A 25,446-nucleotide genomic window follows, 5' to 3' on the forward strand; every position below is an offset into this window, starting at 1 on the left:
TCAAGATCAGAAATACATATACATATAACAAAATTGACCTTAAATTTGTATCAATAAACCAAGATTCATACCTTTTGCCACAATGTTGTACAATTAGTTATGACCTTCTGCAAGACCCTCCAATGATATCTTCTCATGGGCTCTTTGAAATTAACTGATGGAATACTAAATGCAAATCTATGACAATCTTGTGGAGCCAAAGGGATGGTATAAAAATAATCCTTTAAATCTAAGATAATCTTATACGTATCTTTTGTTATGGCTATAGGAGAAGGCAGTCCAGGCTGTAAAGCTCTTATTTTCTGTATGATCTCATTAACTTTTTGACAATCTTGTATTAATCTCCATTTTCCAGATTTCTTTTTAATCACAAAAATAGGAGAATTCCAGTTAACCTGTCTATTGTTTGCATTAACCTAGAGGCAAAGTCGGAAAACAACTCGTCAGGTCTCTGCCATATTGTAGATAAGTCCTCAGTCTGCTTTCCAGGAGACAGAAGTTTATTCCAGGCCTTCCTATTTTGGCAGCTGCACTAACTTGGGCATACCCTTCCACATCAAAATTCACCTGCTGATTTCTTTTCTGTAGGCTTGTGGAGGGGCCACACAACAGAGTGGAACAGCAGTGCTCTCTACTGCCCGGCTGTTGGGGACCTTGAGACCCGCCATCAGCTGTGGCAGCAGAGGTTCCTGGGGGCCTTAGAAGTCCCACCAGTGGTTGTGGTGGCTGGCAAACTTAGCTTCAACAGAGGTGTGTGGGTGACTTCCATTGTAGTGGTCCCAAGACTGCAGCACCTACATACTTTGCTCACTTAGAGCTCGTGTGGGTGGGCCTGGCCACTTTCATTTCCCATAGCAGAGGAGTAGACCTAAAAAGGCAGTGGCTGTCCGGGAGAGGGAGCGGGAAGTTTAAAATATTTACAAACTCAGCCAAGTGGTGGTGGCACATGCCTTTAATCCCAGCACTTGGGAGGCAGAGGCAAACGGATCATCGTCAGTCACTTGTAGCCTGGTCTACAAGTTCCAGAGCTACAAGCTAGTTCCAGAACAGCTAGGATTATTACATAGAGAAACCCTGTTTGAAATACTCCACCCCCCCCCCCCCCCCCCAAATACAGACTCTAAAAGTTTCTTTACCTGTTGCTGCTCTACCTGAGCTCTTCTGGCTGTCAAAATATACCCCAAACAAATCTACAAACATAAAGAAGACTGAGATACAACACTTGGGAAGGGCTTACAAGGATTTTAACATTGTAATAAAGAATCAGAACCTCAAGTAAACAGTCAACTTTGTCTATCTGGGAGGAAACCTTAGTTCAAAGGAGGGAACTATTTCAGACCTCAAGATGTGGATAGGAATAGCAAGGACTACATTCAGGGACTAGGAAACGTGTGTTCAGCAAGATACATAACAACAACAAAATTACAGGTATATGAGACACTTGTCTTTAGCTGCCTTCTTTACAACTCCGAAACCTAGACAATAAAATGCTCCTCAGAAAAGCAGTTGAATGTTCCAGATGACATGTCTCAGGAGGATTCTAGGCATCACACAAAGAGATAGGCTATGCAATGATGACATTAAGAAACATTTCTACCTACAGACTGAAGTAAACTACAGGATATGGCAACAGTGCTTGATATATTTCAGCCATATTATGAGAGCGAATGATGGCAAATATCCAAATATAGCACTGCTTAGAAGAGTGCATGGGATAAGGTAAAGAGGAAGGCAAAAAAAAAAAGCTGGATAGACAGCGTAAAGGAAAACTTGGAACCTTGGGTATGACATAACACATGTATCTAGGACTGCCCAGGATAGAAACAACTGGAGAACTGCCATAAATGGGCTGCCCATGCATATGTAAGCATTACCAGGGCATACATGATGAATGAATGAAATCTACGAACACCTGACTACTATTTTTCAGCCCCATGTTTATACATTTTTATTTACAATTTTATTCCCAAGTTACTCACTGCACCTTCATTTTCATGTTACACCTGTAGTGTTCCTTTATCAGTGGCCTTCACTTTCTTGTGTATCCAAGCCCCTCATTGGGTGCTGTTTGTCCAGTTTGGCAGACTTGTCTATCTGTACTTAGAGGGAAGAGTGAGGATTGAGTAAAGAAATAGAGAAGAGACAACAGATAGAGTGGGGAGGGCATCCAGTGAGCACTGTGGTCCACCCCAAGTTTATTACTTAAAGTGCTTCTATACCCCAGTCAAGATGTGGAGGGCACAAGACTTCATGATACAAAGAACAAGCAAACATAATTACCTCCTTTCATTTCAGAACACCTGGTAACCATAACCTAGGTCAAAACATCCTAGGCAGGACATCTGTAGCTGCACCTTAGGTCAATCATCCTGTCACATAACTTTGAAGGAACAAGAATAGATGTGAACTCTCTGACCTTTAGTCAAAGTGGAATGGATCCCCTTCTGTGGGCCTCCAAATTTCTTCCTTGAACTTCAGTAATATATTTTGTCTGTGGCTGTTTTGCCTGTATGCATCTGTGTACCACATGCATTCCTAGTGTCCAGGAAGGCCAATAGAGGACATTGGATCCCCTGTAACTGAGTTACAGTTGAAAACTGTTATGGGGGTCTGGGAATTGAAACAGGTCCTCTAGAAGAGCAGCCAGTGCTAAGCTGTCTCCCCATTCCTTGATGGTCTTTTTTTTTTTTTAAATCTTATTGAGTAATCCTTTTGTTATTTCAGTTTGTCTTTGTTTTGTAACTTCAGAGTTACTATTATTGTTTTACATGATAGGTTTTCCAGGCTCTTATTCTGTTTGATTTGTTTCCTTTAAGATACTGTTTTCTAGTTGTTTCACATGTATTTTTTAATGTTAGCTGTTTTAATCATATCTGTTGACCCTTTGCTGTTTGCTTATGTGCTTACACAAAGCACAGTGCATCTGTAAGCACTTCCAACTTGAAGGAGTATTAGTGTTTTGTCTGTATGCAGAGAGGGGGCACTCCACAGCTGAGTGGAGGGAGGGAGTGTGTATATGGGAACTTGCTGACTTGTAGCCTGTTTGTGCTTGCTTGGAGAACAATCTGTTCTTTATGTGCTTATGTGTGCGGATGAGTTCTTTGCATTACTCGCCGCCTACTTTCCTTCCTTTCTTCCTTTCCTTTTTAATTTTACCTTAAATACTTTTAATTGGCATATACAATATTAGATTTTATTATGTCATTTTTCAAACAAAACAAGTTTTTGTTTATTCTATTTTTAAACGTCCAAAATTATCTTATTAGCATATTTTCCTTCACTTCTTAAATCTCTAAACATATGCATGCTTCTGAAAAATGCATGGTACTACCAGTTACGGAGTCATACGGGGGAGTAGGGAAATGGTTTAGTCATGTAAATCAGGCTACATTCTGTCTTCTTCCCTTTTCTATGTATTTTATTTTATTTAAAATTGCAAGTAAGTATACGTGTTTGTGTGTTACAATATACATGTAGAGATGAGATAACTATTTCTGGGAATCAGTTCTCTTGTACTGTGTGAATCCCAGGGATTGATCATGGCCTTTAGGTTTGGCGGCAAACATCTTTATCCAGCGAGCCATCTTGTCCCCCCCCTCCCGCCCCCTTTTATATTTAATTTGAGCTTTGGTTTCTAGTGTTGTTAAGTCAGTTGCTGTTTAACTTCTCACCTTCAAACTGGATTACTTTTATCTCTTCAACATTCTCCTTGTGTTTATGGTTGTAGGTCATTTTAAAAATCCTGTACTGTTTCTTTATTTTGTCCAGTCTGTGAGTCATCAGCCTTATTCAGATGTCAGCATGGTGACAACATGGCTAGTGTAGTTGGACAGTGAACTTTAAAAGGCAAAAAATAAAACCCAGCACAATACTGGGGACACTGGTTTCGAATGGTTTGGAGAATCGGGGCTGGAATTAAATCCAAAGCACGAAGAGAAACAATTTGAAAAGCATTATTGTGCAGATGTGGATTGGGAACAAGGAGGAACCAGAAGGGGCAGTGATGTATTTTATTACTGGTGTACAGTTGTTCATGTCACCTGAGGAAGAGAATGTATGAAAAGGAACTTTTCCTTTATAATACAATGGGTTGGTTTGGCACTAGTGGTCAGGATACCTTCTAGACTATTATATCCTTCAGTCATTTGAGTGAACTTCAAAACTGAGTTTGGAGAAAATACATGTCCAAATAGTGTGCTCAGCTGGCTGAGTATCAGTAGGGTGCATTCATTCACATTCTCTCTCCTTCTCTGTACAGGTTCTCCTGTACTCTAGGATGACCTTGAACTTACCTAGCATGATCTTGTACTCCTGACCCTTTTGCCTCCACCTCTCAAGTGCTTGGATTATAGACACATACCACTGTACCTTGCTTTCTCTTCTTAAGTTGAAAAAAAGAAGTTTCACAGTAAATTGCAAAGATAGTTACGTTCCCCTTACATTATCTATAATAATGTTACAATATGATTTCCTTTCTTTATCACTTCTAATAGCTTGCTTAATAGCTGATGAGTTTTACTTATGAACTTGTATAGTAACATAGTAACTATGAGGCCAGCCAGGGCCTTATAGTCAAGCTCAGTCTCCTGAAACAAAATCAAAAGCAAACAGGACTGAGAGCGAGGGGTGTGTGTGTTTGGTTTATGGCATTTTAATTTCCTTTAAATTGTATTGACATTTAAAAAGATTTCCCAAGTATGGTATTTGATATTTCCTTTCTGGATTTATTATGATTTAGAGATTGATTTTTATTTTCCCATCAAAAGTCGTTTTTGTTTGCTGTAAAGTATTTCAACTGTGAGGTAACCACTGTCTCAGGAGAGTAACAGGAAAACTACAATTTTAGGTTCAACTATTTTTTCTTCCATCTTTGTGTTCTAGATGCTTTAAACATACAATATAAATTCTTTGTGAAAAATAATATCTGCACTTAGAAAACATACAAAAAAATCTTTCTGCCCTCTTCCTCAGTATCCTCTTCTTTTTCTCCTAACTGGTTTTGACAATTCTGTCAATTGTCTCTTGGAGACATTTTTATGTATCTGCTAAATATACAGGATCATGGGTATCTTTAAAAATTTTTTGCTGAGGAATTGTTATATAAATTTTTTGTCTCTTTAAGTCAATTTGTAATTTTGAAAATTTTTCTTTTTTCTTTCTTACTATGTGATTTTTTTTTAATGCCTGCTTAGTATTGTAGATATGCATGTGCTGTGATAGCAATGACCAATCTCAGCTCGGCTCATTTCATGTTTGGTTTTTAGCTGAAAGTGTTTATATAGTTTAAAATAGCAATATTACTACCCTTTCCATAGTTATAGCATGGGGAAAACAAATATTTTTACATGCGTTAAACTTTTCTACTCTAGTTCAGAATGCTCCAAAACAGTAAAGTTTGGCACTGACTTGATACCACAAGTAGAGAATTCCCAATTGCCTTTTGAGCAGTAGAGATACACTATAGCACTGTATTGAGTTACCTTCAGGCTATATGGACAAGGTGTATATGAATTATAAATGAATTTTATATTTAGATTTGGGATCCATTCTCAAGGTATTTATTATGTATTTGTAAACATTCTAGAAAATGAAATCCAAAATCTTAATCTTTTCTTTTTAAGCATTTCAGATAAGGAAAACTCAACCTGTACGTAGAATTTCTTAAAAGGCACAGATGCATAGAACATTGGTTCATACACACACACACACACACACACACTCACATATAGATAGATTTTATATATCTATATCTATATCTATATATAGATATATAGATTGCCATTTAGATAGAATGATAATATTTTGATTTTTTAACTTTTTAATAATAAATAGAACTTTGTTTGCTAGTATTTATAATGAAGACTATCCTAAAAGACTCTTTCTTATATACATTGTTTTCTGAGGCAAGTAATTAGTGGTGTGAAGGGTCTTGGAATGTCTTATCATAAGTTGTATTTATACTTCCTATAGGGTTTAGGAGCAGACAGCAAGAACCTGTACCCTTTCCTGCTCCCAGTTATCCAGCTGAGTACAGATGTTTCCCAGCCTCCTCATGTCTATCTTCTGGAAGATGGCCTAGAATTATGGTAAGAGGAAAACGCGATACTTTGGATTTTCATACTACTGCCTTCTTCTCTACTTGTGTTCCAGTAGAGTAGAGGTCATGTAACAGGCTTTGAATACTCAGCATTTAAAAATAAGTATAATAAATTGTTATGCTCCAATTGTTTCCTTTTTTAAAATTTTTTTCTTGTTTTTTAATTAAAAATTTCCACCTTCTCCCCTTCTCCCATTTCTCTCCCCCTCTTCCCTCCTTCTCCCCTTCCCCTCCCTCTCCAGACCAAAGAGCAGTCAGGGTTCCCTGCCCTGTGGGAAGTCCAAGGTCCTCCCCCCTCCATCCAGGTCTAGGAAGGTGAGCATCCAAACAGACTAGGCTCCCACAAAGCCAGTACATGGAGTAGAATCAAAACCCAGTGCCATTGTCCTTGGCTTCTCAGTCAGCCCTCATTGTCTGCCATGTTCAGAGAGTCCGGTTTGATCACATGCTCCATCAGTCCCAGTCCAGCTGGCCTTGGTGAGCTCCCATTAGATCAGCCCCACCATCTCAGTGGGTGGGTGCACCCCTCGCGGTCTTGACTTCCTTGCTCATGTTCTCCCCTCTTTCAGCTTCTCATTTGGACCTTGGGAGCTCAGTCCAGTGCTCCACTGTGGGTCTCTGTCTCTAACTCCATCCATTGCCAGATGAAGGTTCTATGGTGATATGCAAGATATTCATCAGTATGGCTATAGGATAGGGCCATTTCAGGTTCCCTATCCTCAGCTGCCCAAGGAACTAGCTGGGGACATCTCCATGGACACCTGGGAACACCTCTAGAGTCAAGTCTCTTACCAACTCTAAAATGGCTCCCTTAATTAAGATATATATACTTCCCTGCTTCCATATAAACCCTTCCTCCATCCCATGTTGAAAACTGATGATTTAGATAGTGGTTCTGAATCAGAAAGTTATAGAAATCTGTTAGTTCCTAGATTTGTATTTGTTTAAGGGTGGATTGCTCCAGGTCAGAACTGGCAATTTTTTTTTTTTTTTTTGCACAAAGGTAGATAGTGATATGTCACATGTTTCAGATGTGTTGCAGCTGTTTCATTCTGTTTCAGTGTCAGAGCAGTCATCCAGTATGTAATCAAGTAGATAAATGTCATTATAGAAAATAGGGTGTAGGTTGAGTTTACCCCCGCGACCTGCTCCAGATTATAATTGTCAATACCTGCTCCAGATTATAATTAAAAATTAAAATATTAATTTCTGTTACACAAGTACATTTTAAAAATAAACTTGTAGATCTATATGATATATATTAGAGAAACTTAAAATATTATAAGGGCGTAGCTTCAGAATTTTGTTATAAACATTTTTGTTTGTGGTAATAAAGATTGAACCTAGGGCCTTGCATGTGCTAGATTAAGTATTCTACCAGAGATACATTTGCAGCTTTCTTTGACTTTTAGTTTTATGTTTTTGAGATAAGTTCTCACTCTAGGAAAGTCTGCCTAGCTCAGGGTGACCCTGAACTAATACCTGAGCATGTATAATACTCTTACTTAGTACCTGAGCGCTCGCAGTCCTCTTGACTTAGCCCTCTCCTGAGTACCTGAGAGTATAGCTTCCACCACCAAGCATGGCTCAGTGTTACATACTTAACATGTTTGTTAAGTATATATGAGTTTTTGATGTGCAAGTTTTCAATTAATTTTATAAAAAATAATACATTGCATGGTTCTTTTAATTATAGTCTCGTTATATGTAAATGAAAAAATTGTGATAATTATTTTTCTGTAGCCCAAGCTATCCTAGACATTACTTTATAAAGTCCAAATTGGCCTCTGATCACAGCAATTCCCTTACCTTACCTCCCTAAGTGCTACAATTACAGACATGAACCCTTATGTCCAAGTTTTTTTTTTTTTTAATGTAAAAATTGTTAATTTTTTCTGGGTAAAGAATGAGTGTAGTTTTTTTTTGAATAATACATTTTTCTTAATGGACTTACTGTTATGGTAAAAGTAAAATGCTGCTGTTTCCCAAGGGGTCCACAGGCCACAAGGGGCAGCTAGTCCCATGAGGAGTCTCAGCGGGTGAGAGACAGAGACAGATAGGCACTCCATGCAGAGTGAGGTTAGATATTTATTTAGTGGGTTATAGAGGGGAAGGGAAAGAGGGAAGGGAAGAAAGGGGAAGAGCAGAGAGAGGGAGAGGGGGTGGGGAGGAGAGAAGGAAGGGGAGAAATGGGGAAAAAGGAGTGAGGCAGAAGGTGCAGCTTCAGGGGAAAAAAAAAGCTCAGGCTGGAAGCCAAAGGAAGATTCTCTTGCCTGGGGAGGGAGAGAGTGGGGCTTACCTGTTAAAGGGACAGGAAGACAGACCATTGCACTTACACTCATATTTGGAATCAGATAGATTCAAGTGCCATAACAAGTCCTACCACAGCATCAATTAGTCTAAGAAGACGAGGGCTTAGCTTTCAGTGTAGCTTCTAAACCCTGTGAATATAAGATTGACTAGGAAGTGAATTTGTCCACATGGATTTGGGGTGGTAGCAACAGATTAGAATTAGTAGATGGAAGAATGAATGACAAGAAGTAGTGCCGGCTGTGAGTGCTGACAGCTTGTGGGAGGCTTTATACTGTTACAGCCATTTGGAATGTAATCTGACATGGGAAAGGCGCATCTAGAATGAGTGGTGCTGCTTGTTTTGGAGTCATTGAAGGAGGCGTGAAGTTTTGGCCATCAGATCTTAAGTGACAGGGTTGAATTTTAACAGCAGCAGGTGTACTTCATTTTGACTGGCAATTGAAATACAGATTTCCAAATTTTATAGTGTGATTCATTTGATGCCTTGTGTTTTCTCACTAAAATATGCAGCATGGTCAGGTGGCAGTTATGTCCTAAAATAAGAGCTTCAAGAAGCGTGGGAAGAAGAAGTTACAAAACTCTAGTAAAATTTGGCTCTTATTCTAGGCACTAACTGCCAGTTGACCCATTCTTTCCTCCACTGGGGATTGAACCTAGAGCCTCCTGGATGTTAGCAAACATGCTTTTTCTGAGCTGGCCCCAGACCTCTCTTATTTTTCTTAGTAGCTATAAGTTACTTTTAAACAAAATTGAAACAAAAGGCTATGTATGAAAAGACTTTTGTTTGGTTTTGCTTTATTATGCCTTTCAGGAAATAGAGTAATGAACACTATAAACAGTGGGTGTTGTCAACTATATAACATTAAGTTTAATATTGTCTTTATTTAAAAGCATAGTAAATTATCTGTGCGGTGGTGGTGGCCCACACCTTTAATACCAGCACTCGGGAGGCAGAGGCAGGGGGATCTCTGTGAGTTCGAGGCCAGTCGGGTTTACAAGAGCTAGTTCCAGGACAGGTTCCAAAGCTACAGAGAAACCCTGTCTGAAAAACAAAAACAAACAAACAAACAAACAAATAACAAAAAACAATATAATACATCAAAATTATCTATTGCTTTTTTCCCCCCATATACTTGAGATTGTTTTCCTATAAGACTATTTCAGAAAAACTTTGACTTCCAAAAATAACACTATTTTCTTGGGGAGGAATTTTCACTTTTAGTATACTTTAAAGTTTTCCCAGTTTTTGGCCTTTATTCTACTCCTGCGTTTTTCAGTGAACTGGATCTATGATGTATACTGTTATGCTGCTTGCATATATATCAGTTTTACTTAAATTACCCATCTAATAATTAAAAATAAATTTCTTTACATGGATTTGTAAGATGATATTAATTTTGTGGTAGGAGAAATGGCTCACTGGTTGAGAGCACAGGTTGTTCTTATAGAAAATTGGGATCAGACTTCCAGCAGCCACATGGTGGCTCACAACCTTCTGTAACCCGAATTCTAGGAGATCCAATATCCTTTTCTGGCCACTGCAGGCACCAAAACCAACACATGGTGCGCAGACATACATGCAAGAAATAATTCATTCATACATTAAAAAAGAAATAAATAAAAAATGATATTTACTCTTTGGACATTTGAAGAATTAAGTATAATAAAGTGGAAATAGAGCCATGTTTTGGGTTTGGTGACCCATTTATAGTTTTAGTGGTATCTTCAGATGGTTTCTAACGTATAAGGCTATGTATACTTAATAATTTTGATTTTGAATTAAAGAAAATAATCTACTGTGAATATTATTTAAATTATGTTAAATGTAGTGTCTCTGTGTGTGTTTTAATGCCTATAGAGACCAGAAGAGAGTATCAGTTAGACCAGGAGCTAAAAGTACAAGGAATTGTGTGCTATTTGATGTGGATGCTAGGAACTGAGCTCCAGCTGAAGCTGCAAATTCATCTTGGAGTATTAGTTATTACTTTATTCCATGAGCTTTAGTACATACTGTCCTATTTTTATTTTAGTGCTGTGTTTCAGTCACTTCTGTGTCCCGACATTATTATTTGTGTTTGCAGGTGTTAAAGCATGTGATTAAGGTCTGAATTTATCATTACTGTTATGACACATGGCTTGTAAGTTCTTTAAACTTACTCTGAATTTTTATGTCCATAGTCCCATTTTAGCAGTACATTCAAACTACCACTACAACGATGACATAAAAATGTTGACTCTTGCCGGGCGGTGGTGGCGCACACCTTTAATCCCAGCACTCGGGAGGCAGAGGCAGGCGGATCTCTGTGAGTTCGAGACCAGCCTGGTCTACAAGAGCTAGTTCCAGGACAGGCTCCAAAGCCACAGAGAAACCCTGTCTCGAAAAACCAAAAAAAAATTAAAAAAAAAATGTTGACTCTTACATACATGTACCCTTTTAACTTGTTAGTTGCCTCGCATTGTTTTGCTTTCTTGACTTTATCAAAATATTTAGTTGTTTTGTGTTGGTGTTTTCATGGTAGATAACCTTTTTGATGTGTGTTCTTGGACTCAGTTTGGGATATTTTATTGAGAATATTTGCATTTATGTTCATGAATGAAATTGGTCTGTAATTTATTTTCTTTGTTGAGTCTTTGTGTGGTTTGGGTATCAGGGTAACTGTGGCCACATAAGTGAATTTGGCAGTGTTCCTTCTGTTTCTGTGGAATAATTTGAAGAGTATTGGTATTAGCTCTTCTTTGAGGTCTGGTATAATTCTGTGGTAAAACCATCTGGCCTTGGGTTGGGATACTTTTAATGACTGTTTCCATTGGAGTCATAGGTCTATTTAAATTGTTTATCTGATCTTGATTTAATTTTGATAAGTGGTATCTATCAGGAAAATTGTACATTTCTTTTATGTTTTCCAATTTTGTGTTATGCAGGTTTTTGAAGTATGACCTAATGACTTTTTGTATTTCCTTGGTGTCTGTTGTTAGATCCCTCCTTTTGTTTCTGATTTTGTTAATTTGGATATTCTCTCTGCCTTTTAGTGAGTTAGTTTTTTATTAACCAATCACAGCAATATATTTTCATATAGTATATAAATATCCCACAACATTTTCCCCTTTTTATATAGATAAAAAAGAAAGGTTTCAGCTCTTAACATCGTAATTCAAATAAATGCATTTACAATGTTCAGGCCATTTGTATTTGGGAATTTTGGAGAAAACACTGTATCATATCTTCTGTCTGGATTAATCTATAGTTTTGTACCTAAACCACCTTTTATCACCATCCTAAAAATATCTTTTCTAGACCTTAAAACATCCTTTTAGGTAAACAGCTTAAGCTTTTATATTTTTTTAACCTTATAAACTTTACATTATCTGTGTAAATTTCTATTTGAATTTGGTAACAAGGAAAACTGTAACTATAACTATGCAGTCTTTAACCCTATCAAAGACCTGGGAAGGATATAATCTAACCCAAGTATACAGAAAGTGCAGAGCAAACAAATTCTAAAACTATAGAAACAACAGAAACATTTTGTTGCCTGAACAGTCACCCAAGTTTCCTTTGTAACATTGGGACATCCTATTTTGACCTTCAGTCCTAGAATATCTGACAGACTTTTCTGTGAAATACAAATTTTGAAGGACTATCCTACCTTGTCTTGGCAATGTTTGGTACTTGCTTAATTTTGTGTCCTGCTTTTTCTGTTTGGGTAGCACATACTGTCAACAATCGAGGCAAAGGCATTTGCTTGCCCAGTGGCTAATTTTGCCAAATGAAAGCAAATTCCATATGGAGATTCGTTGATTCCTGTCATCTTCTTTTGAAGTAGATTGGTGCTGCCAGGAGCCTATATATCTCACTGTCATTGAAAAACCTTATTAAAAACATCTTAAATTCCATATTGTGTAGGTCTCTGAAGTATTTAAAGACCATCTATCTAAAATATATCAGCTTGACATTGAAAATATACCTATCTTGCCTACAAATTTGATTGTTAGATGTCTAACTACTAACCTGTATTTCTTAATTATCCTAAATAGTTTGTAATAATTTTCAAGGACCACAAATTTACATTACATTGTTAAGTAAACTGCATAGGTGCAATATTTTAAACAAGAGTAGAAATACACACACACATACATACATACACACACACACACACACACACACAGAGAGAGAGAGAGAGAGAGAGAGAGAGAGAGAGAGAGAGAGAGAGAGAGAGAGAGAGAGAGAGAGAGAGAGAGAGTGTGAGTCCAGGGTAGGCTTGCTGACCAGCAAACTTAGGTAGTTGATAAGTTCTTGGTCAATGAAAAAATATGTCTGAAAAAATAAAAGAGGGGACCAGTACCTGATGAATCACACCCTGGTTGTCCCCTGGCCCCTATATTGGTGCATGTGCACACAAGATTGGGAAGTTCAGAGGGCACCATGTGACAGTTGGCTATCTTGGTGGCAGGTACTTTACCCTCTGAGTCTTTTTATTGTCCCCTATATGAAATGTTTTTAGGTTTGAGTTGTGGTAATGGTATACGTGGATGTCAGTAGTGAATTAATTTTATTTTCTTCCCCAGGTTAGTGACATTGGAGAACAGCCCCTGTGTTACACAAGAACTGCTTCGCATTTTTCAGAACATGTCACCACTTCTTGGTATGTTTTAAAATCTTAACTGAGTTTATATGTGACCACAACTTAGAAGTATTTTTCCTGACTTTATAGTTATACCTTCCATTTTAAAAGTTGCATATATTGACAAGCAATAGTGCTTTTATAAAAAAAAATATATATTTAAAGTAATTCCCATTGATTTAAAGAAAAATGCTAAATAACATTGCTTTATGGAAAAATTCAATATAAATGAAGGTATAAACTAATTACAAGTTTAGCTTGAGCGTTGCCTGTAGAATTTTGTTTGCTAACTGCTCTTTATGCTGATTGAAGAATATATTCTGAAACTGCTTCTCTATACCATGGTTTTACTCAACTCATTTTTTGGTTTTTCATTATAGTTTGTGCTGTAAGTTATTCAAGCTGAGCTGTGTGCATACTTCTGTCTCACCTAAGGAAGCACTGAAGTCAGTGTCACATATATTGTTTGCTGGCGCATTGCTTACAGATTAGCTAAATATTCCGACACTTAATGTGCGTATCGTCCCTGTCATTCTCACATGGCCTCACGCATGCTGTACAGCTCTCCTTGGAGCTGTTATTCCCTCAGAACCAGTTTCAAAACATCACATTTGACCCTTGACTCTGAGGAATCTAGGTACTTATTTTTTCAGTCTTTTGGAGAGATAAGTAGATCCTTTCTCCAATATCAACATTTATTTTGATAGTAATTAATAATAGTAAATTAGTACCTTTTTGTAAAGAGTAGGTACTATACTAAGTATATAATTGCATTATTTTGTTGTTGGTGGTGGTGGGGGATGTTGAAGCAGAGCTTTGAACTCATCGGTGTGGTGCAGTCTCCCACTGACATACATCCCTAGCCTGAAATGTCTTAAAAATAATACTTTGATTTTAAAGTTGTCTTAGTAAGTGAGTTTACCAATTCAGTTGCACACCTAAATTCATGGCATATTTAATTATACATATTTATTAATTATACACAGAGCAGTTTATTGACCCTTTATTTTAAAAAATCATTTTTTAATTATTTTGGTGTATGTGTGTGGTGTGTGCTTGTGTGTACTGATGCATGCACCTGTACATGTACCTTTGGAGGCTGGAGGGCTATAACAGGTGTCTTCCTCTGTCATTCTTGGCTATATTTATTTATGTGTGTATAAATAAGTATGTGTTGGCATGCATGTGTGGGATCCATGTTCCCATGTGTGCATGCAGGCCAGAATAGGGTGTCAGATTCCTTGGGTCTGGAGTCACAGGCATTTGCAAGATGCTCTGCTTTATGCTGGGACCTGAGCTCTGGTGTTGGGAGTGAGTAGGACATGCCTACACCATCTTGTTAGCACTTTTATTTTTGTGTGAGAAAGGTGCTGTTACTCAGCTCAGAGCTCACTGATAGCTAGACTGCCTGGCCAGCAAGTCTCTGAAATCCTTACTGCTCTGCCTCCCCAACACAGATTAAACATTCATTGCTATGCTTAGCTTTTTATAGGATGTGTGGATCCAGACTTAGGTCTTCATACTTGTACAGTAATCTGTTTACTTACTAAGCTATCTCTCCAGCTCTGAAATTCCATTAAGAGTCACCATTAAACATCTTTAATTGCTTTATTGAAACTTTGTTTAATATTGTCCTTAGAGAATATTTAGGTAGAAAATACCCAAATGTGGACCCCTTGCTGAGAATTTTCTTACACTGAAAAATCTTTTTAGAAGTAAAAGTTCTAGTTTTGGTTCAGAAAAGTAGAAGCTACTTTGAAAACTTTAGTGGATGTGAACTGACACAGAGCTTTGGTTAATTAAAGTAGAAACTTTGAGTGGGTAGATGACTGTGATGGCTAGAGAGTGCCATCTGTCATTCCTTTCCCCCACTCCAATCCTCCCTTTCCATACCTCATTCCTCCTCAGAACTCTCAATCAATAAACGAGAATTTTTTTCAATAAATAGCCCTTTGCTATTTTTCTCTGTAAGATGCAAGCATTCCCAAAGGCAATGTCAGTGTTACTTACTCTTGATTTCTGAGAAAAAGCTTGTCTTTTTCATTGTAGGGAACGAAAGAAAGTATTCTGTCCACTCCCTTTATCCTCTGGTAAAGGGCTTCTTTAGCTTGACTTTGAGACTTGGGAGTTTATGTAGTGCCAGTCTGGACAGTCCCTATGCTACTTTATTGACCTACGAGTGAAAATGTCAGTCAGACCTGTTATCCTAAACTATCTCCTGAACAGGATGAAGCCTTTTCATATGATGGCTTCATAAAGTGCTCTCCCCACTAAGAATTGAACGTGATTGGCTTCTATATACTTTTCTTTGTAAACCAGGAAACCTAGGATTGGACTATAAATTTGGTTTGAAATGAAAAATCTGATCATATGGTTTCCTAGTTTTGTTCTGAATGAAATAAAGAGGAAAGAAATACCTTTCCAATTGTTTTCACTAGTGAAAGAGACAGCATTGTTACAGGGTTTGCCAGTTTTTAGATACTGACTAACTTATAAATACTGACTAGATTATAGTCAGAAACATTTATAAAGAGAAGTATGTAAGTTAGTTTAGTTTTTTTTCTTAGCTCAAGCTGGCATTGAACTAAGGCTAGTTCTCCTGCCTCAACCTCTTGAGTGCTAGAATTATAAATTGTGTGCCACTATCCTTGTTGAAACTTAGTTTTTCACTTTCACTTGTTTATAGAAAATTTTATTTTTCTGATGGTAAAACATTATCAATCCTGTCTGATCTTCTATCCTAGAGCTTCCATCCAGCTGCCTTGCAAACGGTAAGCTGCATGCTTGCTGCCACAGGAACCATAAAAAGTCAAAATCAAATTAGTAATCATGGTTAAAAACAAACTCAAGTGCTTCATGTTGCTATAGCAACTTAGTTTTAACTCAAATGAATCATCACTTCACTTATATTTTGAACAGCTAGTTAATTTGCTCTTTTAAAAAATAATTATTGTTTTGGCAGAACTAAGTTCAGAGAATCTCAGAACCTGCTTTAAGATCATCAATGGCTATATCTTTTTATCATCAACAGAATTTTTACAGGTATGTTGGAATAGCTTTTGCATTATTAATAATTATATAATTTATGGTTTTGTATGGTATCAAGAAGGTGCCTTTTCAAAGTTCAGATTTTGTTTGTTACTTTAGGGGGTAAAAATTTTATTTCCTTATAAGTATTCCCCACTGCAGAGAGGGTCTGATCAGCATCCAGTTGCACTGTTACTGAACACAGAAATTGCATTATATATGTAAACACATACTTACAAATCAATGCATCAGTAAAGTTATTAGCTATAATCTTTCATTCTTCCTAAAAGGGATGTTAATTGAAATTGTTTGCTTAGACCATTAGCATAAATTCCCTAGTAGAATAAAAGGTTAAAAAGCCTTTCATTTATATTTCAGCTGTGTTCTTACACACATACTGACCTTTGCTTGTATTTTAGACGTATGCAGTAGGTCTGTGCCAGTCCTTTTGTGAGCTGCTGCCAGAGATCACTACAGAAGGTCAAGTCCAAGTGCTCAAGGTACTGTCATCTTCAGTTGATCGCTGTGTGTTGTTGGTAGGGCTGAACTGTGAAGGTGTAAGTCACAAACAATCCCACACCAGTTTGGAATTATGATTAATAGAATGGTTATTTATTTAAAGGGGAAAAACATACAGATCACCGTCCCAGCTAACAGCCCTCTGTGCAATCAGGAAGGGAGCCTAGTCGCCGGAAGCATAGCCGGGAGCAGAGCTGGAAGCCAGAGAGGTAGCCGAGGGCAGTTTCTGCTTTTTTAAAGAAGGAGAGACCACGCCTCAATGGGCTGGTATCTCAGCAGCTATTGGCTGAAGGAGCGGAAGGAGCTCCCGAAACAGAACTGAGTGTGAGTGGTTGGAAAGCAGAGGAACTCATGCACTTCTAGAAAGTATTCAGTTTGCCTCAATTCTTTGTACCAAAGGCATCAAATTTGAATGTGTGCACAAATCACCTGAAGATTTTGTTAAAATAAAGTTTTGATTTCTAATTTCATCTCTTTGGAATAATGTCCATACTAAATTTTCATTGGATAACAATGAATTAAAAGGTTTTTTTTTTTTTTTGACAATTTGTCCTAAAACTGGCAACATGTGATGCATCTTAGCTTTTTAATTGTCATTTTGATAATGCTTTAGGTATTGAACCTGTGTCCTCACACATAGGTTAGTGAGCTACACCTTAGTCCATGGCAGCTTACCTCTAGTCTCCATATGATAAGCAGAGATAATCACTCTTCTATTGAGGCCAGGCCTTTCAGTTTGTTAGTCTGCATACACTGTTATCTTTAGGTAACTTTAACTTTAGTTAGCCTTGAAGTTAGAGTGGCAAATTTGTTGGGATTATGTCTAACTAGGAACAAATAGCTTGTAAATTATATGTATTATCTTTTTATAACTATCTTTATCAAGGAAATACTATAACATGAATTTAATAACTTATGTAAATGTAAGAATATAATTATATTAAAATGTATCATGTATCGATGCTTTATATATGTAGTTTGAAAGATATAGCTGTTAAAGTTCTAATTTCTTTTTTTAAAAGACTTATTTATTTATTATGAATACAGTATTCTGCCTACTTATGTCCTATAGGCCAGTAGAGGGCATCAGATCTCATTACAGATGGTTGCTGGGAATTGAACTCAGGACCTCAGGAAGAGCAGTCAATGCTCTTAACCTCTGAGCCACTGCTCCAGCCCCAAGTTCTAATTTCATTTCATTTCCTTCCTCCCTCCCTCCCTCCCTCCCTTCCTACCTTCCTTCTTTCTTTTTTTTATTAGCTTTTAAATAGGGTTTCATTAGGTAGTTTTGGCTGTCCTGGAATTCACTATGTAGATCAGGCTGGCTTCAAATTCAGAGATCACCTGCCTCTGCCTCCTGAGTGCTGGGATTAAAGGTGTGTGCCACTACACCTAGCTAAATTCTACTCTCTGAACAATTACATTTATGGTGTAAAAACCACAACATTGTCTTAGGTCTTCAAGGTAGATTTTCTACCAGTGAACTCATTATAAAAATGTTTCTTTCATTTTAACTAATACATAGATGCTACAAATGTAACAAAACCATTTATCACTTTGAGTGTATTATCTTTTCTTTGGTGACTACATACATATAAATTCTAGGTATTTGTGTGTGTGTGTGCATAAATGCTTTTGTCTGTGAACCGTTTAGTTGTTATCTCAAGTATTCATTATTGATATTGGTTGTGAGTTATCGTAATTAGAGAAAATTGTCATGTTACTCTGATACTGTCTATGTACTTTAAAGTATTTCATCTACTGGATCCCTCTGTTTCTCTGTCCTGCCGGTCCCACTGCACACCAGGTCCCACTGCACACCGGTCCCACTGCACACCAGGTCCCCACAGCTGCTTATGACATAAGCACTCTGCGGCTTAATAACAGTTACAGTTGTTTGGCCAGTGGGTCAGGGTTCTTACTGGCTAGCTCTCTTATAAATTAACCCATTTCTAGTAATCTGTGTATCACCATGTAATTGTGGCTTACTAATGATTCCCTGGCATCTTTCTTCCCTGGCAGCTACATGCTGTCCCCCAGACTCTGACTTCTCTCCTTATCTTTGTTTTGATTTCCTGCCTAGGTATATTCTGCCTGGCCACTGGCTAAAGCAGCTTTATTCATCAACCAATAAGAGAAACACATAGTCACAGCATACAGAAAGACATTGTACATTAAATATGTGCTTTATTTTCTCTGATTTTAAAGGCAGCGTATTGATGCTTTTTACATTAAAGATTTAGAGGCGTTGTATCAATCACACTGGTAGTTCACTTTGCCTGTGTCTTAGCTTCTCACCTGATCTGCTACTTAGAAGGCTCTTTACTATACTCTGGGCTTGGTTCTTTTGTTTTTGTTTTTTTTTTTTTTCCATATGTACATAGGTGTATGTGTGTTGGGGATAGGCTTGTCAGAGAACAGCTTGCTTGAGTTGGTTTGTGTCTTCTACCATGTGGATCCAGGACATTTGACCATGTCTGAAAAAACCTTTACTTGCCATGCCATTTTGCAAGCCCATGAAATGAATTTTAGCAACTTGTAGTTATATAGTACTTATATTCAAAACCGTGTTAATTATACTCAGTATATTCTAAGTGCTTAAGAAGAAAAAGCTTCTCTCTCACATTTAAGTACTTTCAAGATCATAATTGAATTGAAAGGATTTTTGTTTGTTTTTGTTTTTATTTTCTAAGTAAAGCCCTTTTTGCAATATTAGTAGTAAAGTAACTGTTGAAAGCTCACTTATGAATTATTTTTTATGAGCATTCTAAAATTTCAGTAAGAAAGATTTTAGGGAGTTCTAAGAATACTGTTTTCTTATTGCTTGCTTATGATTGAACTCTTATAAAATAAGAGGACTGGTAGCATGGCCAGTAGCTAGATTAGAATATTGGCCTCATTACCTCACATAAGTTACTGTCTTCATACTTTCTGTCTGTAAAATGAGGACAGCTTTGTCAATTTTCTAGGGTTGGCCAGAGGATTATTTGAGTGTGTGTGTGTTTGTATGTTTGTGTGTGTGTGTGTGTAAAACACTTAAAATGGTGCCTAGCATGTAATAAGCTAATAAAAATGTTAGCTATTTTTATCTAGTTACAAAGCTATCTCATTTTGTAGTTAGTCTTTGTGGAAAAAAAAGCAGTCAAGTATACTTATAGATTAATTTTATTTAGTTGTTAGATCTCTGGCTGTAGAAAAATAAACCAAACCAAATGTTCTTCCTACTACATGATTTCTTCTAAATAAGTGTTTATTGAAAATAAGCCTTTGAGGGCCTGGTTGAAATGGCTGATCAAGGAAATAGCCCTTGCTACCAAACGTGATGACCTAAATTGGATCCTGAGAACCCACATGGTGGAGGAAGAGAACCCACTCTCCAAAACTGTCCTCTCACTTCCACATATGCGTTGTTGCATGTGTGTGCACACACAATAAATAACTAAATAATAGATGAAACAAAAAGAAAAATTAAAAAGCAATCTACTAAGTGAATTTGCCTTTTAAGGTAAGGCTAGTAATATAGCAAAAACATATATTATTGACAATTGTGTATCTAACTGTTTCTTTAAAATTGATTATTGCTTTTCAGAATAACACAATCTTTAAAAAAATTTGTTATGAAGAGCTCCAAACATAAATACTACATACTTGCTTCATAATTTTAGGAACACATCTATTTATTGTGCTTGAAAATGGAAAAAGTAATGTCATCTGTCTACATCTTTTGTACTTTTTTGGTTGAATGAATCAATGCAGATAGTTATCTAAGTATGGTAAAGTTTTATAACATTTTATAGAACGTGTAGATTAAAACAGTTCAGTGCCAGCAGTAGATCCTAATACATTGTAAATACTTCAGTTATATAATGAGGACTTGATAATATGTGAATAATACAATTAAAAAAATACATTGCTATAGTTGTTCCTTTGCTTTGAAGTCATAGAAATGATTTATTAAATGAATGTTAAGTACTAAGACTGTGCTATTTAGCACAAATAAATCTCTTGAGCTTTTGATATAAAATGGCTTGTTTATTTTATACCTGCATTTGTAATCTGAGAGAACTCTTGGAGTGTTCTCTCTCTCTCACTCCCCCTCTCTGTTGTAAAGGGTCTCTTTATGTATACTCTTGGCTGTCCTGGAGTTTGGTATATAAGCCAATCTGGCCTTGAACTCACCGAGATCCTCTTACCTCTGCCACTCAAGTGCAGGACTTAAAGATGTGTACCACCATATCTGGCTAGATTCTATTTCTTTATATAGCATTTCCTTATAACAGTCTTAATGTATTTTTAGCTAAATGTCACCATTAGACTAATTTCTGTTCATGTTTGCAAGTAGCTTCTTTGTTCTTTGAAGCAGAAAATTCCAATTTTAAGAAAACTGAACAGAAGGACCAGTATTATGAGTCAGTTATTTAGAGCAAAGGTAGACTTTACTCTTTAACTCAGTACAGATTATTTATATGGGCACAGTAGTATTCTAAAAATAATCAGATTGAAATTTTTAGCACTAGTTTGATATGTGTTTGTATAAGTGTACTGTTTTGAATTTGGATATCTTATTTTTTCATATCCAAACCCATATACATTATTAAACCAGCTTCATGTACTTCAGTGTGATAAGGCTTATAATAAATTAACTGTTTTTTCAATTATTTTGGTGTTTTAAATTAACTATTTTGAATGTCTATTTCTGTAATAATAGATGACAACACCATTTATGATGCCCTACATATCTTTAAGGACATAGCAGGTAGTTATTCCTCATGTAAACATGATGATAGTGCTGTTGCTTTTTCCGTTTTTGCAGACAAAAAATATAAATAACAGAGTTAAATAAATGGTTTGTCCAAAGTCAGACAGCTAGTAGATATTCGAGTCACGATATAGACATTCTTATGTTAAGAGCCACATTCGTAGTAATTTTTTGTTAAGTGTGGGGCTAGATCAAGACTGTTTTCTTAGGAAGAATTTAAAAACCTGCATTTTTGGTTGGAAAGCAATCTCTTGAAGGTATATGATGAAAATAAGTAGATTAAAAACTGAAGTGCAGCAAGTTCTATTTGTATTGGCGCAATGCTGACTAAAAACAGTCAGATGATTGAAGCATGTTCAACTATGTGGTGGAATACTTTGCCAGTCTCAAATGAAGAAAACCTTCATAGCTCTACAGTCATTTTATTTTTTTGAGAATATAAGTCAATAAATAGTCCGGAGTTTTTTTTTGTTCTTTTTTCTGTTTAAAGGGTGAAAGAAAACTGGAAATGAAGTAGTGAGCCAAATTAATAAAGGTAGTTATCAAGCAGAAGTAAGAAAAGTTGGAAGCTAGAGTTTAGAGCAGTGTAGATGTTTTACATGATTTAATGTAATAAAAGGGCTAATCCCCAGTACTGTGAAAACACAGTAAAAATAATAGATCAAAATTTAAAAGTTAGTAAAAACTTTTAAGAGAAAGTGTATGTATTTATTGTAATATTGTGGCAATCACCTAAGAATATAACAAGTAACTTGATATATAGTAGGTGTAGTGGACTATAATATAAAAGCCAGAAGAAAAAGAGCAATCAAATTGACATTTTGCAATGCCACTGCTTTTAATAATACTGCTATTATCATTTTAAAATTTAAAAACTTGAGACTCTATCCATATATATAGATATATGTGGTAGAAACAAGGTTATTAAGATCTATAATTTTCATCACAAGAAATATAGAATTGTTCTGTGTGAGTTCCCATGTGTATCTCAAATTTAACATGACAAAACAGTGTCATTGTTATTCTTGGTACCACAGTTCTGTTCAAACACAGGGCTGGGAAAAATGTAAGAACTGTGTATTTTGATCATCTTCTTTTTACGTTACCAGTTCTCCTTTTAAACCTTTCTTGTGACTACCTCAAAGTTAGACAGGGACATTTTTTCTACATAGTATTTGTGGTTTTATTTTTGCAGCAGGGTCTCACTATGAGCCCTAGCTGGCCTGGAACTGGCTGTGTAGAGCAGACTGACATTGAACTCACAGAGAGCTGCCTGTCTGTATCCCAGTTGCTGGGATTGAAGGTGTGCACAGCATACCCAGCGCTCTGCAGAATACTTCTCTACCTGTGGATCTGAACCTCTTGACTTCAAAGACTTTTCCCTCAAGTATTTGTTGCTTCTTTGTTCAATATTGGCTGTAATTTATATGAAGACAATGTATAAATGATAGTGTTAGATTGTATTTAATATATGTGAATTTTTTTTTATGGATGCATCATAATCATCTAAACACACACGGGGATAATTGTTAAAACTATGAGATTTCCCAGTCTGTTATTTTTCAAAAACAAAGATGCAGTGATTCCTGTGAGTTCTTTAAGTTAACTTTAATATGAATATTACAGGATTTTATTTAGTCAGCTAGACGGACAAGGCTCCTTTAAAAAGCCTTAGCCACAGGACAGATTGTTGGGTCACTGGCAGTGGGACCAGGATTTATCCCTACTGCTTGTACTGGCTTTTTGGAACCCATTCTTTTTGGAAGAAGGGAGGGCCTTGGCTCTTCCTCAAAGCAATGTGCCTTACCATCTATGCCGAGTGGATGGGGAGTAGTGGAGGGAACTGGAGGAGGAATGGAGATTTTGATTGGTATGTAAAATGAAAAAGGATGGCTTTTAAAAAAATAAAAAAAATAAATAAAAAAAAGGCCTTAGCCATACTCTTGCCAGACATTTCTTCTAATTTAGGCTTATATAGGGATAACCACTGGTGTTGCCTGTTGCTGATTAGTTTGTTTATTTCTTCATATTTGCAAACAATACTTTTGAACTATTCCCTCATGAGTTACTTTATTTTATTGTTGTTTGGAAAGAGCTTTTATGGCATTAATATCCACCATGAACTGCTCAGGTCACTCTTTGTTTTTATTGCTTTATAAATAATACCATTCAAAATTTCCATTTCCGCCTCTCCTCCCATTTCCCTCCTGCTCCCCCACTCACCATAACCCCCTCCCCCCAGTCCTAAGAGAGGGCAGGGTACCATGCCCTGTGGGAAGTCCAAGGCCCTCCCACTTCCATCCAGGCTTAGGAAGGTGTGCACCTAAATAGATTAGGATCCCAAAAAGCCAGTACATGCAGTAGAGACATATCCCAGTGCCATTATCATTGGCTTCTCAGCCTCCATTTTCAGCCACATTCAGAGAGTCCGTTTTGATCACATGCTTGTTCAGCCCCAGTCCAGCTGGCTTTGGTGAGCTCCCATTAGACCAGGCACACTGTCTCAGTGGGTGGACCAACCCCTCGCGGTCCTGACTTCCTTGCTCATAATCTCCCTCCTTCTGCTCTTCAACTGGATCTTGGAGGCTCAGCTCAGTGCTCAGATGTGGGTCTCTGTCTCTTTCTCCATCTTTCGCCAGACATTCAAGATAGTCCTCAGTCTGACCACTGGACAAGGCCAGTTCAGGCACCCTCTCCTTTACTGCCCAAGGACCTAGCTGGGGACATCCCTGTGGGCACCTGGGAACCTCTCTAGAGCCAGGCCTCTTGCTAAACCTAAAATGGCTCCCTTGATTAAGATATCTTCTTCCCTGCTCCCATATCCACCCTTCTTCCATCTCAGCCATCCCACTCCCCCAAGCGCTCCCCTTCACCCTTCTCTCTCCCCCTCTCCCTTTGCCCTACCCCACCCCCATGCTTCCAACTTTTGCCTGGAGATCTTGTCTGCTTCCAGTTTCCAGGAGGATCTATATGTGTTCTCCTTTAGGTTCACCTTATTATTTAGCTTCTCTAGGATCACGGACTACACAGGCTCAATGTCCTTTGTTTATGGCTAGAATCCACTAATGAGTGAGTATATACCATATTCATATTTTTGGGTCTGGGTTATCTCACTCAGAATAGTGTTTACTATTTGCATGCAAAATTCAAGATGTCATTGTTTTTTACCGCTGAGTAGTACTCTAATGTGTAGATGTGCCACACTTTCTTTATCCATTCTTCCATTGAGGGGCATCTAGGTTGTTTCCAGGTTCTGGCTATTACAAATAGTGCTGCTATAAACATAGTTGAAACAAATGCTTTTGTAGTATGATTGGGCATCTCTTGGGTATATTCCCAAGAGTGGTATTGCTGGATCCTGAGGTAGGTTGACTTCCAATTTCCTGAGAAACCGCCACACTGATTTCCAAAGTGGTTGCACAAGTTTGTATTCCTACCAACAATGGATGAGTGTTCCCCTTACTCCACATCCTCTCCAGCATAGGTTTTCATTGGTGGTTTTGATTTTAGCCAATCTGACAGGTTTAAGATGGTATCTCAAAGTTGTTTTTGATTTGCATTTCCCTGATCGCTAAGGAAGTTGAGCATGACCTTAAGTGTATTTTGGCCATTTGAAGTTCTTCTGTTGAGAATTCTCTGTTCAGTTCAGTGCCCCATTTTTTAATTGGGTTAATTAGCATCTTAAAGTCTAGTTTCTTGAGTTCTTTATATATTTTGGAGATCAGATTTTTGTCTGTTGCCTGATTGGTGAAGATCTTCTCCCAGTCAGCAGGTTGCCTTTTTGTCTTAATGACATTGTCTTTTGCTTTACAAAAGCTTCTCAGTTTCAGGAGGTCCCATTTATTCATTGTTGCCCTTATTGTCTGTGCTACTGGGGTTATACGTAGGAAGTGGTCTCCTGTGCCCATGTATTGCAGGCTACTTCCCACTTTCTCTTCTATCAAATTCAGTGTGGTCGGATTTATATTGAGACTTTTAATCCATTTGGACTTGAGTTTTGTGCATGGTGATAGATATGGATCTCTTTTTATTCTTCTACAGGTTTACATCCAGTTATGCCAGCACCGTTTGTTGAAGATGCTTTCTTTCTTCCATTGTATAATTTTAGA

General features: G+C 37.2%; 1 protein-coding gene across 5 annotated transcripts in view; it reads left to right on the forward strand.

Annotated features, from left to right (window-relative positions):
• Ipo11 (importin 11) overlaps positions 1-25,446 on the forward strand; it is a 172,376-nt gene that overhangs the window by 75,056 nt on the left and 71,874 nt on the right. For all 5 annotated transcript variants that reach the window (XM_038323961.1, XM_038323963.1, XM_038323962.1 and 2 more), the window contains 4 exons: positions 5,971-6,086; positions 12,977-13,053; positions 15,995-16,074; positions 16,479-16,559. In XM_038323961.1, coding sequence (XP_038179889.1) covers positions 5,971-6,086; positions 12,977-13,053; positions 15,995-16,074; positions 16,479-16,559 — 354 coding nt within the window. The remainder of the gene's footprint in view (positions 1-5,970; positions 6,087-12,976; positions 13,054-15,994; positions 16,075-16,478; positions 16,560-25,446) is intronic.

The sequence above is a fragment of the Arvicola amphibius genome, chromosome 3, assembly GCF_903992535.2.
Source record: "Arvicola amphibius chromosome 3, mArvAmp1.2, whole genome shotgun sequence".
Taxonomy (NCBI): Eukaryota; Metazoa; Chordata; class Mammalia; order Rodentia; family Cricetidae; genus Arvicola; species Arvicola amphibius.